Source organism: Medicago truncatula, chromosome 5 (assembly GCF_003473485.1).
Source record: "Medicago truncatula cultivar Jemalong A17 chromosome 5, MtrunA17r5.0-ANR, whole genome shotgun sequence".
NCBI classification, from domain to species: Eukaryota; Viridiplantae; Streptophyta; class Magnoliopsida; order Fabales; family Fabaceae; genus Medicago; species Medicago truncatula.
The window spans coordinates 39,329,552-39,346,631 of NC_053046.1; the positions used below are offsets into that span (position 1 = coordinate 39,329,552).

The window sequence follows — 17,080 nt, forward strand, 5'->3', positions numbered from 1 at the left end:
TGTGTTGCACTAGATTTTATTTTGTTTGGTCTCTCTTCAGCAGCACTGCCCCGCCCACAGTCACCGCCGTATTCCAAGCTTCCGCCGTCTTCATCATCTCCGTCTATTGGTATGCTCTCTTTTTCCCTTTTACCTTTTCAATTTTCCCCCAATTTGCTCTTAACCAAAACCCTAGATTTATGAATAAACCCTAATATGTTAATTTTTTTTGTTTTCTTTTTAATTCATGCAATTGGGTATTGAAATAGTTAATTAATTAGTTGAATTTCGTTGTTGCTATGTCCAATTTTCTGTTTCCCTCATAACCTTATATACAGCTTAGTTGAATTGAAGCACTGTTCTTATTGTTTCTATCACAAAGAGGATTTTTTTTCTATAAAGACAGTTTTTTTCTACACCTTTTCGAAAATGTTGTATATAGTTATGCTATTTTTTAGTATAGAACAGTAGGAACATTGCCTAGTGTTATCCATTGTGGATGGCGGAAATTAAAAATTCTGTCATTTTAAGCCTTTGCTATTTCCGCTTTGGTGCCTTCATACTTCACAAACTGACCATGAAGGTTGTCGAAAAATCTGCCACTACAATTCGCCATGTTTGCTATTTGACAATACATATATTATTTTTGGTTTAGGGTATGTATCTGTAGGTTTGGATGGGTTTTGATATTTGTTAATTGTTATTGATATCTTGTGAGTTAAGAGTGATTAAGGTTAACTTGTACATGAATTTCATTTTATCAGTTTTGATAAGGCAACGGATGTGGAACTTTGGTATTTAACCAAATCATTGGCTAGTCTCGCGGTTGGGCTAAATTAAGTGCTTAGGCTTGTGTAGTATTTCATTAGATAGGGATACTGACCTGAAAGAAAATCAAAGCACAATTGACTTGACTGTAGGAACCAATGTTATAATAAGCATAATGGAATCTTAATCTCAGCTAATCTAGCGATTCTTTTTCACTTAGATTCTTTGATCGTCCAAATCCAAATATTTTTTGTTCCATGTAGTGTTGAATCGGTTCTTTTGTATCTGTTTTCTTTTGGTTCAAATGTGAGTTTTTCTATGTTGGAAATTCTGCCTTTATTGCGGTCCGCCCCTAGTCGTCTAAATTGTGGCCTTTGGTTGGCCTTCATTGCAGCCTCCAACACCATTGTGTTGGCTTTGAGGGAGTGGATTTAGTCCCACATCGGATAGATAGGACTCTTGAGAAGAGTTTATAAAGAGGAGACATTCCTCACCTTACAAGCCGGTTTTGTAAGGATGAGTTAGGCCCCAAATTTCAACATTCTATTTTCTGTTTGTTTCTGTTCAGCTATTTTTTTACGAGACTTTCATTTTGAATGTGTGCTTTCACTAAAAAAGTTCCCATAAGCCATGGTGTGGGATGTATCTGTGGATTTATTCAGCTGATGTGGTGCAATACATTTGGGTTAGTTGATTGGCGGTGGGTTAAACAAACAGGTTTTGTGTATACCAAATTTCACATTCTTTATTTGAGTTTTCATAAATAAAATGAGATGTATTCAACCCTAAACATTCACCCTTATTCTATCTATTGTTGCTTGATGCCATGATTCAACCTCTCTATAGCTTGATAGTTGGAACTTCACAAAACATAATTTCAAGCAATGTGTTTATTTTTTCTTTTTATTGCAAGACTGATGATACTTACACAAATTTGTGCTTAGTACGTTCATGAGACACCATTTTCTGTTATATAAATATATAAATAAATAATTACAGACATTGTCATCCTTACTTTTACGGTATGATTACCCAGCTACTAATAGTCTAATACTATAACCCAAACCAAATCGAGCACAGAAACAATCTGTCAACGCCTATGAATCACCCAAATCTGTGTATTTATTTTTAATTTCCAAACGTGAAAAGGTTTACAGGGGAGGTGACCCTTTTGATTTTAGTTAGAAGGAGTTCCAAATGTGGTTATGATAGAACATTATGGCGTAATTTGATCCATGTGGCCGACCCCACTTAGTGGGATAAGGCTTGGTTGTTGTTGTTTTGTATTTTACTTACAAGGAATATTTTCACACGTTATTACAATCTTAGCATGTCAACGTTCAAGCATTTTTATTTGTTTATTTACAATGAATGTTTAATACTTTTGAAAGATTTATTTGTGTCTGAAATTGAATGGATCACTTTACAATGCAGCAATCTTTGAAAATTTGTTCCATAACTTTATCGGAAAGTGTGTCGTAGTCATGGTGAAAGACAGTATCAAGAGAAGGAAGCCAAACATTTTAGTGACTGGTACACCAGGGACAGGAAAGACAACCACTTCAACTGCTCTGGCTGAAGCCACTCAGCTCAACCACATCAATATTGGAGATTTGGTCAAAGAGAAGAACTTGCATGATGGCTGGGATGATGAGCTTGATTCTTACATTCTTAATGAAGATTTGGTAAGCTACCAATCTATATACTTGAGACCGTTCTTGTATTGCTTTGTTTGGTGTTGTTAGTGATGCATTAGGTCTATACGAATTTAAGTTCAAATTGTTAGCACATCCACTATCCCCCAGTAGTCATGTTATTCTTGTAATGTTTAATCCTTTTGCATCCATCCTTAACCATTCTCTCATTTCACTGTTATTGATAATGACTATTCAATATTTTGGCATACCATTTACTAAATGGGGTGAACTTTCAGTTGTACCGTCGTGATAAAAGATCATTTGTTAATCTTGTGTATATTAGGTTTTATGTGTATATCTTGGTTTTTGTAGGTGTGTGATGAACTTGAGGATGTTATGGATGAGGGAGGGAATATTGTGGACTATCATGGCTGTGATTTCTTTCCTGAGCGATGGTTTGATTGTGTGGTTGTACTTCAAACTGATAACACCATTTTGTATGACCGTCTGAGCAGAAGGTATGTCAGCACTTTTTGATGTTGTTGAATGTTGATTTTGCAATTCTATTGTATATTTCAGGCTTTCAGCATTAACTTTCTTCATCTCTGTGACAGAGGGTACAAAGAATCAAAGCTATCCAACAATGTCGAATGTGAAATCTTTCAAGTTTTGCTTGAGGAGGCTAAAGAAAGTTATGCGGAGGACAAAGTTGTTGCATTGAAAAGCGATACTATTGAAGACATTAGTAGAAATGTTGCAACTCTGACAGATTGGATCAGGAATTGGTCCATCCAAGTATAGGGTATTTTTGATGAAATGTATTAGGGTTTCACGTGTCTGAATCTGCAGTATTTATGTTATATGGTGTTTGAATTAGACAGCTGATAGTGTATTCAAATTTTACCTGGTTTTTCAGTAATGAAGTGAATTGTGGTAGTCAAGCAGGGGTTTAAGCATACTGGAGGGAATATGGTATGAAAGAGTTGATGAAAAATTCTGTCAGGTGATGGAACAATGAATAACTTTTTACAATCATTTTTAGTATTGTATCACCTATGGTATCCTTAATTACCACACTTAACCATCTTACTAGTATTTGCTGCACTGGTAGCACTGTCATGCCTTTGAAACTCATTTTGCTAAAATGACACTTATTTTGGATTGAATTGATTATCTATACCTCTATAGACACTATACTATTATATATAAAAGTAACTTTTTTTTTTAAGGAAAGGTAACTTTTTTTTTTTTGGTTTAAATTATATATAAGGAACTCTGAAGTTAACCATCCATAGCTAAAAAATTTGGTTGAATATTCTTTGGAACAAATTTATCGTTGCTATAGTGCAACAAAAATAAAAATTTATCGTTGCTATTTTGCACCTTAATTGATTGGAACTCTAAAACTAACTATTGCTTTGATATTTCTATTGGCCAATCACAATGTCACAATGCTAGTGAAAGAGAAAGAAACACAAGCATTGTGACATTGTGATTGGCCAATATCATCCAACTCTATGTCGCCCAAGTGCTTATCCATACGCATGCACGATTACTCACAAAACTAATAAAATTTGAGCCAAAGCTTCTAGATTGGAAAGAAGCTGCCATTGCTGATATCAGGGTTGGAGTTGAGAACAAAATAATTTTACACTTTAAAAATGTATTTTGGCCCAATGAGGATTTCCTGGAAGTAGTTGCTGAGATATCTAATGGATGCAGCTATTTTCTTAATCTTCACAAAGCTGCAGGTCATTCTGTTCTTGTTTACATGCCTGTTGGGCGGCAGGCCAAAGACATTGAGAAAATGTCTGATGAAGCAGCTGCTAACTTTGCTTTCAAACAACTCAAGAAGATCCTTCCTGATGCTTCTTCACCGGTAACTATAATAGTTTTAAATTTATTTAACTCTTTTTTTACTATGGGATAAAATTAAGAGAGGCTCAAAGTGGATTTGGTTCCTCTAAAGTGATAGGGACTGAAGGGTGCATTTTAGAAGATAAAGTGGAATATTGAAACAAATTGATCAGGAAAATCATTATTTACATCTTACTTTCCAATGTGTACCGTTTAGTTTAGAGGAGTGAAATCTCTCTAACCATGTTTTGTAGGCCACAGAATCTTAAAAATTTATCCATATAGGTTCATATTCATAGATTCTCTATTGGTAGCTATTTGGCTGAATTGATAGTTTGTTTCCTTTATGCATATTCCTATAGTTATGATGTTATATTTTCTGCCAAATATGGTTACTTTGGTCAAACTCAGAACAAACCCAAAAACAATATCCCTGAAGTTCAAAAACAAGACTAATCTGCTAAAGTGTTCTTCCATGCCTAGAAGGCTTAAGTAGAAAAGTTACAGTACGATAAATGCCTCTATACGTCGGTAACGGGTTGATCCAAGGTGTCATCTTCAGCAAACATCTTGACGCGAACAATAGTTTTTTCAACCTACAACATTATAAATTGGTTCACACCTCAAGTGACAAACAATTCACGTAGAACATGAAACAAATAAATTCTTGTCTAGGCCAAAAGTTTTGAATACCTCTGCCGCCCCAATTTCAGAATTATTAGTGCAACAGTCTGTATGAAAACTCCAAGGATCATTCCCCACCAGATGCCCTATATAAATCACAATTAAATTCATTGTACTGCGCTAACTTTGTACAAATATAAAACTAAAATCAGTAAGAGAATTGCTTAAACTTACAGCTACTCCTAAAGAAGTTTTAAAGCCAAGAACACATCCAACAGTAAGACCGATCACATAGTAACAAACCAAGTTTACATAAGCCACCAGAGCTTGCCATCCACATCCAATTGCAACTCCTGAAATTTTTCAAGGAGCAGCAAACAAAAGTTGGGATCAGATTCAGAAGTGTGGAAAAACTTAAACTGGTGGTTGTGTTTATAACTGTATTACCTGACAATATAGGTTGAATGCCATTCAGAAGGACAGAAATGGCAAGCAACGGAGTCAAGTCGGATACAGCTTCGATGACTTAAGAGTCAGAAGTGAAAAGGCGGCTCAAACCAACCCGAAGTATCAAAATAATGGCGGCGAAAATTACACTAATGAGCATGCTATTTCCATTCACGACGAAGACAGAGAATTTCGCTACTCTTGGATGAGCTGCTCCTAATTCATTGCTAACTCGCACACTGAAATCATAGAATGTACTTTTACATGTTTGTATGGAAGTTGTTTAAATGAAAAACATTGTTTTTGACAATTGTCGCAAACCTTGCTGCTGCACCAAGGCCCAACATAACTTGCATATCCCAGTTTAAGTAATTCATGCTGAAAATACTAGTGCATTTGGATGGACTATCATGGTTAGATAACATGTTGACAAATAAACAAGAAACATTATTCAAAGAGAAATTGTTAACATACCAAATGGAAATAGAATCCAGTGCCACAGTGGGATTGGGGAGCAGCCCTGATATGAGCACAAGTCCCTGATTGTACCATATCTCCAAGCTACAAAAAGATACAGATTATCAAAACAAACTAGTCTAAACATGAGCTAAAGTTTTTAGAAATAGGAAGTTTTTGGAAATAGGAATGAATGGTTGTATTTAAAGATGGCAAAACTGGGCAACCCGCCTCGTTTTGGCCTGCCCTACGATCTACCTGTTTAAACAGGTTGGTCTGTAGAACCAAATCAGTTTTGCCACCTCATGTATTTGTTAATTTGTATGTATGCATGTATATATGTCAAAGCGTGAAAATTAGGATGTAGTCTTACCACAACATGAAAGCAGACGCAACTGTAAGCTTTGAAGTAAGGCCAAATTCCTACGAAGGCCTTAATAGTGAAGCCGGTCCAAGTTTCCTTGCATTTTGGACTAAGAACGATGTACAATACATTTAAAAAGACAAGAATCCACCAAGAAAAGCTGAGAGTAAGGGCTGCGCCTAGAAGGCCATAGCCTAAAATATCAACAACTAGCCAGTTAAGACGCACATGAAGAAAGAGAACTCCAACTCCCATAATTGCCAGGGGATAAACAATGTTCTGTGCTTGAAGAAACCTCTGCAAGGGACAGCTGAATGCAAATGCATAGAGTTGAGGAATAAGTCCATGAGCGAACACTTGACCTTGCACGGTTATGCTCTCCGTCTGTCCTATGACTTTTAGAAAATCTCCGGAGAACCAATAGAGAAATGTTAGAATGACTGCTGCACCAAAATGTAAGATGAATGCTCTTTGCAAAGTGATGCACATTGCTGCATGTTTTTTGGCTCCATAAGCTTGTCCACATACATTTTGCACTGCACTTGCCATTCCTAGCTATTTAAGGAAAATGACAAATTTGAATATATCAAAAAATCATAGCTAGGTTTGACATTAATGTTAAAGATAAAATTTAGGTAAAATGCTAAATCTTACTGTTTTCTACTATAAAATAGTACAGCTTCCACCAACATTTTTCAAAAGGCGTAAAAAAACTTTCTCTTTGTAATTGGAAAAACAAGATGTACGTATCTATCTATCTATCTATCTATTATATTATTATATTTATTAAATTAGACTCCAAATTTGTCTGTCGACACCTCATCGTTTATTACGTCGCATAATATTTTTCATGTCGCGTATATTCCAATGTGGCACCTCCCAAATCCCTCCTAGAATCATCCTTTCCATTTCTTCTTACAAGACTTTTGTGCTACACACATATGTTAACCAAACATTAAGTTCATGTAACATCCTGCACCAAAATAAATAAATCATGCAACGTCTTTTATATTGGTGATCAATAATATTTGATAAATACTTCAAAAAAATAATATTTGATAAATAAATTCCTTCTTATAAGTATTTTTATGGCAATTGGCATACATCATTCTATTTCAAAAAAAAAAAAAAGTTTCATTTTAGTTATCAAATTCTAAACGTTGCAATTTTATTATTCTACTTCATTCTCTCTCTCTCTCTATTATCCCTTGGTATGTGCTCACAAGCCACAACCATCATACTCATAGTTTTACATTCCAAGAACAAAGATTTTACCATCTTATTTCTAGGTTTGATTCAAAATATTCATATTATACTGCTATGTTTTCATGGGGTGTTAACAACTTTGAACATTTGTTTTGTTTTAACAAGAAATATTTCATTAAATTTTTGATTTTTTACAGGTCACATGACACGTCCAAAATCAAAAAGTAAGCGAAGAAGATGAGAGTCCATGACACTATCAATATCATTTTTTACTCATACATACAAATTAAGGTAAATTTTTCCTCTCTGTAAACAATAGTTGCCTTTTCGTGTTACAAGGCTAGAAAATTGACAGACCAATCATTTATTTTGATTTGCAATTTTAGTATTTATATTATATTCTTACATTTTGGCATATATCTTTGATGTATAATTTCTTATTTTGATTATTTATATATGTATCTTTTGGGCTCTATTTCTCTTTTCTTTTTATCCGAATTGTTATTTAGGTTATTATTTTCTGTTCTTATATGGTGGATTAACATTCTTATCTCATGAATTATGAAAAAAATACTTATCTCAAAATCATTTATCTTTTATCTGCAAATACATTATCATACTTTGCCATAGGAGATGAGATGATTTGCTTTTGCAGAAGCCACTGTATAAATATGCTCATTTTTATTTATACATTTGCATTACACGAATTTTTGGAGAGCGTTATAATTGTTTATTTTTTCCTTCTCAAACAAAATAGCTTATCTTTTATTTCGGTATTCATCTCCATATCTTCTTTTTCTAGACAATTTACACAAAGTTAACGGCTATATGAATAATTAATGGCTATATATTCTCTGAATTTTTTACAAACTAAACATTCAAGATATCCGTGCAACGCGCATCCGTGTAAAGTGCGGGCTTCATCTAGTAATATAATAATAATGATTTTTTTTTTCTTCAAGTCTTTAACAACTCTACTTTGAACCGAGGCTAAACTATATAGTATGAGAATCATACCATAATGCCATAAGCAAGACCTTGAATTCCAACAGTGGCTATGGATGCTCCAGCAAGCTTTAGAGATCCTAAATGTCCACAAAATATCATGGTCACAAAGCTTAGCATAAAATTGCAAAGGTAGAAAATAATGGAAGCACCAAGAGAATCCATAGGAGCCATGACTCCCAAGCAACAAGTTTAAGCCACCATCTCAACTCAACAGGCCTATGCTCCAAGAGTTCTTCAACATCATCTGAAGACAAATTTGCAATGTTTGTGCGAGAGTGTGAGTCAAGCTCAAGGGCGGATCCACCATAAGGCATGGTGCGGCTAACGTTACGTGGAAGAATAAAATGGAAAACAAAATATGGAAAAAAAAAAATGTATTAGCATTTCCATATAAAGCATGATCACGTTTTTTTTAAAGGAGCATGATCACATTTGATCTTGTCATAAATTATAATTACGACAGTTGACTGTCCGGCTAAATTGATGGCACAACATTATTAAAAAAAAAAAAAAAAATCTGATATACCATTGACTATTTTCATTTTAATCAGCGGTATTTGTGTCTTTTAAAAATAGAAAACACTTCCTCTCTTTCTTTTCTTTTTTTATAGTATATTGATGGCACAAATAAGGCTCGAACCTGCAAAACGTTTTTTTTTTCTTATCACTAAAACCTTGTAGCCCCCATAAAACGTTGCCATTGAGGATCCGCTTCTGATATTTATCATCAACTAACTAATAAGGAAACTTTATTTTGAAAATTGTGCATTTATTACATTGAAACTTTGAAAATTGACTTTTGTTTCATTAAATTCATCAATTATTTTCTTTTTTTCTATTATTGTGTTGTCTTTAAACAATTTTTGGGACTTTCCTATGCGACTTTATCACTTTTCTCTTATGAACAATTGCTTCATTCACAAGTGAATATTCTTTTTGTTGGTACCAACTTCTGGCATTTCTTAAGGGTTCAAAAGAGATTTAGATAAAAGAAAAAAGAAAATTGTCAAGGATTGGATTCAAGTGATTAATGAGATTCACCAAAGAACGAATCGTTTGAGAGAATCGAGTTCGATTCCTAGGTGAAACAATTCTTGACCAGATTATACTTACCTCACGAGTCATGGTCGAACTCCGAATTACAGGACCCTTTTCTTAAGAGTCAATATCAATTTTTATTTTTTTGCAAATTGCCGTATAATCTTAGGTATAGCCTATTTGACATAATGGTTAGGCCAAGAGATAAAGTCAATGTCCGTGACTTGGACAAAAGTCTTTCAGTATGCATATTTAGTGACTAGAACTATTTTTTCTGTATCAAGTATATTATTAACCTTAGCATTGTTCTTTTATGTTTAATTGGGTATTGGCCTAGTCCCCCCAATCTTGTACTTCTTCCTTTTCTTTTATTGCATTCCTCTAGCTTTATAAAAAAAAAAAAACCTTAGCATTGTTCAAATTAAACTATAAATTTGAAACCCCTATCTAGAGCATATGATTACATGTTAAAGTGTTTGTTGAGATGTAAACAATCATAACTGCACAGAATAAGGTCCATTCAGAAAGAGTTCATTAAACAGACTGCATAATCATAATGCAGAAAATACACCAAGTGGCACTAATATTGCAAAACTGATAAAACCACATATGCTGGTGTTCTGAAAAATTAATTTGCTGCAATAAAGGTGACCTTAGCACCAATGCAGACATGTCTATAATGTCTCAAGAAAACAGTTTGATATTCTTTGAGCTCAAGTCAAATCTGTGTAGAATACCACTGCAGCCTTCTCCACTAGGATAGTTTTTGTATTCATTGTGGTCACACCAACAAGTAATCTATAGTGCCTAACAAATAAGCAATCCACAATAACCCATTCACAAACAAATTTATGCAACTTTCATATGAGTAATACTAGTTAGTGTTGCTAAACATTGTTCCATATCTAACAAGTTGAAACAAGTGCATAACCTTTCACTACTCGGCAAATGTAATTATGTTCCTTTACTGCTGACTGCAAACAAAACCAATTATAACAATCTTGCTTAAGAAGTTGACTGCGTTTTTCGCCATGTGCAATCAACGATTTCAACATCAGCCAAAGGAGAATTTTGAATCAAGAAGTCCACTATTCCATCAGGTATGGGTGCAGATGGTTCCAATCCAGCTTTAAATGATTTTCGTAACTTAGCACCTTCTTTCCGTGGCCTGATTTTCTGTACCTTGATATCAATCAGTAACTTGCGAAATCCATATGCAAGTGGTTTCTTATTCACTTTCAATAACTTCAAGTTACCTAAGGAAGGGAGCTTGGTCTTCAATATATTAGAATTTAAGCAGAGAACCTAAGCAACAAGGGATGAGAGTGGATCAGTCGGATCAGTCTTACGCAAGTCAATTGATTTTGTGGAAAAACATAGAAATGAGAAAAAACATCTTAAAAAGAAAGTAACAATAAAGCCTCAAAATCTGCCAATTTATGGTACCTGAAGAGTACTTGCAGTGACTGTCAATGATTTTATATCAGTAAGACCTAACAACCAGCCGAGTAGAATCAAAGAAGGCTGCATATCCATATGGAAGATTTCTACATCAATATCTACATGCTTAACACAAGAAAGACCGCTCCCAAAGATTTTCTTATACGATTTACCTGTAAATCCAAATGTACCAAGACTTGGAGTACAAAGCTCAATTTCATAAAAATCATAGGAGTGACTACGCACAGTAAAACTGACAAGTGTTGCACTGGATATGCAGAGGGTTAGTGTGTCTCTCACAGCACAACCGCAAAGGAACAAACTGTTCAGCCTGTTAAAAGCTGAAAATGGCTCGGCGCGTCCATTCTCGTCAGCACAAAAGGCAAAATTCTTCAGATACAAGCTGGTTAAGGAAGGCAAGTTGAGAGATTTTGGAAACAACGTTTGTTCTCCAAAATAAAGCTCAAGATGGGTTAAAGTCTGACATGAAAAAACACTAGGTGGAATTTGTGCAATGTGACACCCAACATAGAGTCTTAATCGCTGGATATTGTGCGAAATAGCATAATTCACAACGCTTTTGATTATGCGAGGCTGATTATGTCTGAAATTGAGAGAGTTCAGTGCGAGAGAGGAATCACGAAGAGTTAAAACCCTATGCACGAATTTGTTGAATATCGGTATAGTTCGAAAGTCTGAAGAATCCAATATAAGAGCAGGAAGAAGTTTCCATAGATCCCTCCATCTTAAGGACAGAATTGAAGTTGTAACTGCCTGTTTAGCGTTCAAAAAGGAGAGTATGTGAAGGATAACACAGTCAGGTAAGTCGCTGAGTCTGTCTTCATTTTCACTTTCGTCGAGCTTAACTCTCTTGGTCGCTGGCTGAATGATTATCTCATCCACTGAATAAGACATTAAGACTATAATACCTAATAATCAATCATAAAAAGAAGAGTTACATAAGTTTTTCATCCATAAAAAATATAGCAAATTTTGATTTTAGTCCTTAAAAAATAAAACAGATAATAACATGGACATACAAGAGTTGGCCGCAATATATGGACATAACTTGAACATAAAAAAGTTATAATATTGACATTAATATGAAAATAAAATGGCCATTATTATTTTTGGAAGGATATCCCGTTATATTTTTGGTTAAATTGTACTTTTGGCCCCCCAACTTTCAATAAGCAACGATTTTAACCCCTAGACATTCAAAGTAACACTTGACCCCCCAATTTATAGCATCATGTGTTTTATTATTTGCCTGAATTTCATTGTTGCCCTTCCCCTTCCCAACCTAAACAAACCTGCGATTTTGGCCCATAACACCGATGTTAACCTAGTCGAAATCACTTTTGCAAAATAAGCTAAAGTTGGGGGGCCAAAAGTGCAATTTTGAAAGTTTAGAGGTCAAAATCGCTGGTTTGTGAAAGCAGGGGATCAAAAGTGCAAGTTAGCCTGTATGTATTTTTTCAGACTCAAATCAAAATTCGCTATATTACGGTAACAAGAAAAGAATTAATTGAGGAATTCTAAGGCAAGTTACAGAAACTGAGCAAAAACGTATTGAATTGGGAATGATAATTGGGGAGAACGAAGTTGAATAAGAAAGATAAAACGAAAATTAAGAAAATACCTCGCGAGCAGAGAGCAACAAACGGTACCTCTGTTGAAGGAAGGAACAGGCTCACGTCTTCTACAAAAAATGGTTAAATAATTTGAGTCTTTTTTTTATGGCGCAATAACAAATATAAGTTGTTTATTTTCAAAGGATGTTACGCATGTTTTATGTTCATCCGTGATCGGGTGGGAAAGAGTCGGGCCGAGTCGGATTTTGTTTAAATAGGTTAGGTCTAATTGAAAAATTAAAGCCTTTATCTTGACCTTTTGCATGTCAAATACTTTATTTTAAGCATGATCCGACCTTTTGAAAAGTTTGACCTGATCTATTAGCTTGTAAAGTCTAGTTTGTGTTAAAATTTTAAATAGAGCTTGTTCATCAATTTTTTTTTCATCCCATATTTGTAATCGTAACTCATCATTAGTCATTGTAATTGGAATTGGATTGTTTTGGGTTGTGTGTACCATGTGTTATCTTTTAATTTTTGATGGCCGGTAATTGGTGTGTGTAACTCTTGCTTGAAGTTCATTTGCGGTATGAGAATTTGAAAGATCGGTAAATCTTTTATATATAGGAGAAAACTTAGGTACAATTTGAATTGGTTTATAAACAAATTAATAATCAGATTTAAATTTATATTTTCTCCTTCACCATCTTAGTCTTTTAACTCCTCCAACTCTTTCAACAATTTGCTCAAACCATTTAAACTACACAACCCCCAATATTAATCCACAAATCATCCCATTATTGTCACTTTAAACAATACATATTTTTCCCCATTTTGGAGCCTATTTTGATGTATATATGCATGTAGTTTTCCCAAATTCCAAAATTAATAGTTAGTTTTAATATTTAACTATTAATTGTTTGTTTTTAAGAAAAAAATAATATAAATTTTTAAGTTTGGGGGGCATTTTGCACATAAGCTCAAAACTTCATGGGGATATTTGCAAAACGTCATGTTCACTAACAGAAAAATTTGACAGAGGGGGTAAATTGACTAACGTTGTGAAATTTCATGAGGGTAATTGAAGTTTTGTTAATTTCAGAGGGGTAATTGATGAAACTTACAATTTCAAGGGAGAAATTGACTATTTACTAATGATTTTAGGTAAGATGAATTCAAGCCGAGAGTGTAATGCCCTAATTGTTATTTAATTATTTTTAGTTGATTTAAAGTCTTTTATATGATTTTATATGATTTATGTTGATTTTGTGGTGTGGTGTATTTTATTAAATGGTTATTTTCATTATTTAATAGAATAAGTGGAGAAATATAATTATTTTGGAGTGTGGGAGTTAATTAGGATTTAATAAAAATTAAGGGAGTTTAATGAAATAAAGGGGAAGTTATAGTTTTGGGAGTTAGGAAAAGAAAAGGTCAAAAGCAGTTTTACGTGAAACAAGTTTTGGGAGAGAAAAGGGAGAAGGAGAGAAGACCAAGAGAGAAGAACTTAGGAACCGATTGTGCTGTGTAATCATTCTGCAAAACTAAGGTAAGGGTGAGACTATCTCTCAATAATCATAATCTATAATTTCTGAAAATTGACCTAATTGCATAATTTTGGAAAATAAATTGAGGGTTAGGGTTTGATGATGATTCTGAGGGGAATGGGTATTGATCATGTTAATTCTATTGTAATGTAATGTTTAGAATGAAAACTTAATCTATACTGTTGTTGTGATCATAAATTGATTGAAATTACGATTGATTGGATGAATTGATGAAGATTTGTATGATGGTGGAGTGATCTGTATTTGTTGTTCTTGATGCATGTTTTATGTTCCTTTAGATGCCTAATTGTATAATGAACCTATAAACAATCTTTGGAAACATGTTTGGGCATTGGGAGATCAAAATTGGGAGTTTTGGGGTGAAAAATGGTTTAAACCCGTGAAAAATTATGCAGAAACGATGACTATTCGCTTAAGCGAGCCGGAAGCGAGCTGTAAGCGAACAACTACTGTAAGTAGTTCGCTTAAGCGAAGACTCGTTCGCTTAAGCGAAGTGCCTTTTTACAGCATTTCTTATTTTGCGTTCTTGTGTCTTTTTCACACGTTTCTGTTTTGAATTGGCCTTTGGTGTAAACATGAAAGTTGTAGATAATTTTGTTAGCTTTCCAATGGCTTTGGTTTGACTCTAAAATGATTTTTGGTTTAGGAGTTATGATGAAAATACTCCAAGTAGGTCTTAGGGAAATTTTATGAAAATTCAGCAAAACATTTTCCAAGTTAATCCAAAACTTGTGGGATAATTCCAAGGCTCAAAACTAGAAGTAATACGAGTGCAATTAAGGTGTTTAAGAGTATTTAACCCATGTTGTGAGTTGACCCTTGGGGTAGGAATGGAGGTTGATTATAGTACTGTTGATGTTGACTGAGTCAGATATAATATAATTTGATGTTGTTAGTAATGAGATATATTTGTATATGCATTATGTGGATTATTGTTGACTGTGATGTATATTTATATTTAAATAAATTATACATGTTGCTGAATTCTTTTCAAAGGTTGAAGTATTATTAATTGGATTGTCGAGGTGAAGTCATATTTACATATATGCATTGATGAGTAGTGGTTGTCGTTGATGTTGTTAAGTTGTATGTAGATATACACAAGTGGAGTCAGTTGCATTAAGGGGTGGTGAGTCATATAAGTACATATGCGTTTGTTGTTGAGTTGTATGTAGATATACACAAGTGGAGTCGGTGCATAAGCATAAAATGGTGAGGACCTCGGTCCTGGAACGCCTTGTCGTTCAAAGCGGTGGAACACTATGTTGTTCAAAGCGGTGTTAATGGGAGGACTCATGTCCTGATAAAAAGAATGCTTTAACCATTCTATAACGGTGAGGGCTTCGGCTCTGATATGGTACCACATGCATAGTTGCATTTGTTGAGGAGTCTTAGTGGAGTTGTCATGTCTTGCATGAGTCTTAGCGGTGGTGTCGAGTTGTTGCATGAGTCGTCGTTGTTGGTTTTAATTATCAATTGGTTGATGTTGTTAATGATGATATACTTATATATTGATGAATTATTATTATGATAGGGTGTTAGATTTAATTGATGAGTTAGATATCTATTATTGATGATATTGTTGATTATGAAATATATACATATATTGGATAATTTAAGTTATCGTCGTTGTTGGTTGAATTAGTAAGTGTTACTAAAGTTAAAGAAGTAAGAACATTATTGTTAAATATATGTAGTTGTTTATATTGTTATGATGTGATGATTTTGTTGTGTCGTTTATATTATTATGTGAAGATTTTTATGATATTGATTACGATGTCATGATGACTGTTTATGGTGTTGAATATGAGGTTGTTATGATGTTACATGATGATGATTATGAATGTTGTGATGATGATTATGTGATGTTATCTATGAGTTGTTAAATGTACTTGATGATGATTATGTTAAGTTGATAAGTTGTCTTTTATTCATGAATTGCTAATGGAATGTTTGATGAATAATTATTATTATGAAATGATGATGTTACGTATAGTTGCTAAGTTGTCCTCTATTCATGAGTTGTTAATAAGGTGCTTGGTGGAGAATGTTAATACGAATTAATGATGTTGTTATGTTGTATATGAACTATGAATATGATATTGTTACGTTACTTATGTCATTGATTATGAAGTTGTCATGCTGTATACGAATTATGAGTATGATGTTATATGATTATAATTAAGATGTTGATTATGATGTTAAATGATGCTGTTATGATGTTGTTTATGATATCGAGTTATGACTGTTGATATGATGAGTACATGATATGGTTTAGGAGTCGTTAAAGGAATTGTTATTACTAACCGATGGAGTTAAGTTGTTAGATGCATTTGATGAATTATATATTATTATTATTGATTGTGAATCTCATCCCTTCTGCTTGAAAATGTTGCCCTTCGTATGGGTAACTTGCAGGTAATAAAGTTTAGTAGGAGTGGTGGCTCAAGTGTCTTAGGGCTCTGATACGTAACGGGAGGGGGTCTTTAGTGGCTATTTCTCTTTCCTTTACGTACATGCTATGTTTTGATGTTGATTTACTGAACTTATAATGCGTTTTGATGAGGCCTGCGTGCCAAAAATTTATTTATGATGATGAACTTAATCCGCTGCGAAGTATTTGAATTAATTATGTTGAAAGATAATTTGTTAATTATCTATTTTGTGATTTTTATGAAGTGTAGCATTCCGTTTACATGTTGAATACTCTGATTAATTAAATGAAATTTTTAAGTCGGGAAAACGGGGTGTTACATAGAGCCTCCGACAATAACTCAAAAAGTGTAGATCCGAGTGACATTATGTTCTTGGAATCATGTAAACAAACAATTAATTAAAAGTTTAAAATATGAAACCATTAGTTTATATAATTGAAATGTACAAGTGACCAGTACTACTAATAAAAAGTAAAGCAGAAATTTAACAAGAGAAAAAATATATCATTTTATAAAAGTTTTCATTGAGTTTCTATGAATATTGGTCTATGTGACACATGTTTAATTAGTGTTTTTCTTATGTTGGGGTTTGGTTTGGTTTGATTTGGTTGGGTTCAATTGGTAAAATAAAATCAGCAAACCAAACCAAATCATACAGTTAAGTAAGAAAATGACCCGA

At 33.8% G+C, this 17,080-nt stretch overlaps 2 protein-coding genes and 1 pseudogene across 2 annotated transcripts; 1 reads left to right on the top strand and 2 right to left on the bottom strand.

Moving 5' to 3' along the window:
- LOC11432884 (adenylate kinase isoenzyme 6 homolog) lies at positions 1 to 3,473 on the top strand. Its single transcript, XM_024783218.2, has 4 exons — positions 1 to 109; positions 2,182 to 2,432; positions 2,757 to 2,902; positions 2,999 to 3,473. The coding sequence occupies exons 2-4, from the start codon at positions 2,232 to 2,234 to the stop codon at positions 3,183 to 3,185; spliced, it is 534 nt and encodes a 177-aa protein (XP_024638986.1). The 5' UTR covers positions 1 to 109; positions 2,182 to 2,231; the 3' UTR covers positions 3,186 to 3,473.
- Positions 3,474 to 4,660: 1,187 nt separating this feature from the next.
- Positions 4,661 to 8,660, bottom strand: LOC11432885 (protein DETOXIFICATION 41-like; annotated as a pseudogene).
- A 1,239-nt stretch (positions 8,661 to 9,899) lies between these two features.
- LOC11424540 (F-box protein At4g22280) lies at positions 9,900 to 12,625 on the bottom strand. The gene is made up of 3 exons (XM_003617056.4): positions 12,467 to 12,625; positions 10,831 to 11,753; positions 9,900 to 10,689 (listed from the first exon to the last, which is right to left on the bottom strand). Exons 2-3 carry the CDS (start codon positions 11,737 to 11,739, stop codon positions 10,390 to 10,392), a joined length of 1,209 nt encoding a protein of 402 aa, XP_003617104.1. The 5' UTR covers positions 11,740 to 11,753; positions 12,467 to 12,625; the 3' UTR covers positions 9,900 to 10,389.
- Between the last annotated feature and the right edge of the window lie 4,455 nt (positions 12,626 to 17,080).

Excerpts from the sequence above, each read along its gene's own strand:
- LOC11432884 (XM_024783218.2), top strand. The coding sequence starts at position 2,232 with ATGGTGAAAGACAGTATCAAGAGAAGGAAGCCAAACATTTTAGTGACT. Across the intron at positions 2,433-2,756 it reads ACATTCTTAATGAAGATTTG|GTGTGTGATGAACTTGAGGA; the intron begins GTAAGCTACCAA and ends TGGTTTTTGTAG. Across the intron at positions 2,903-2,998 it reads TATGACCGTCTGAGCAGAAG|AGGGTACAAAGAATCAAAGC; the intron begins GTATGTCAGCAC and ends TCTCTGTGACAG.
- LOC11424540 (XM_003617056.4), bottom strand. The coding sequence starts at position 11,739 with ATGTCTTATTCAGTGGATGAGATAATCATTCAGCCAGCGACCAAGAGA. Across the intron at positions 10,690-10,830 it reads TCACTGCAAGTACTCTTCAG|GTTCTCTGCTTAAATTCTAA; the intron begins GTACCATAAATT and ends CTTGTTGCTTAG.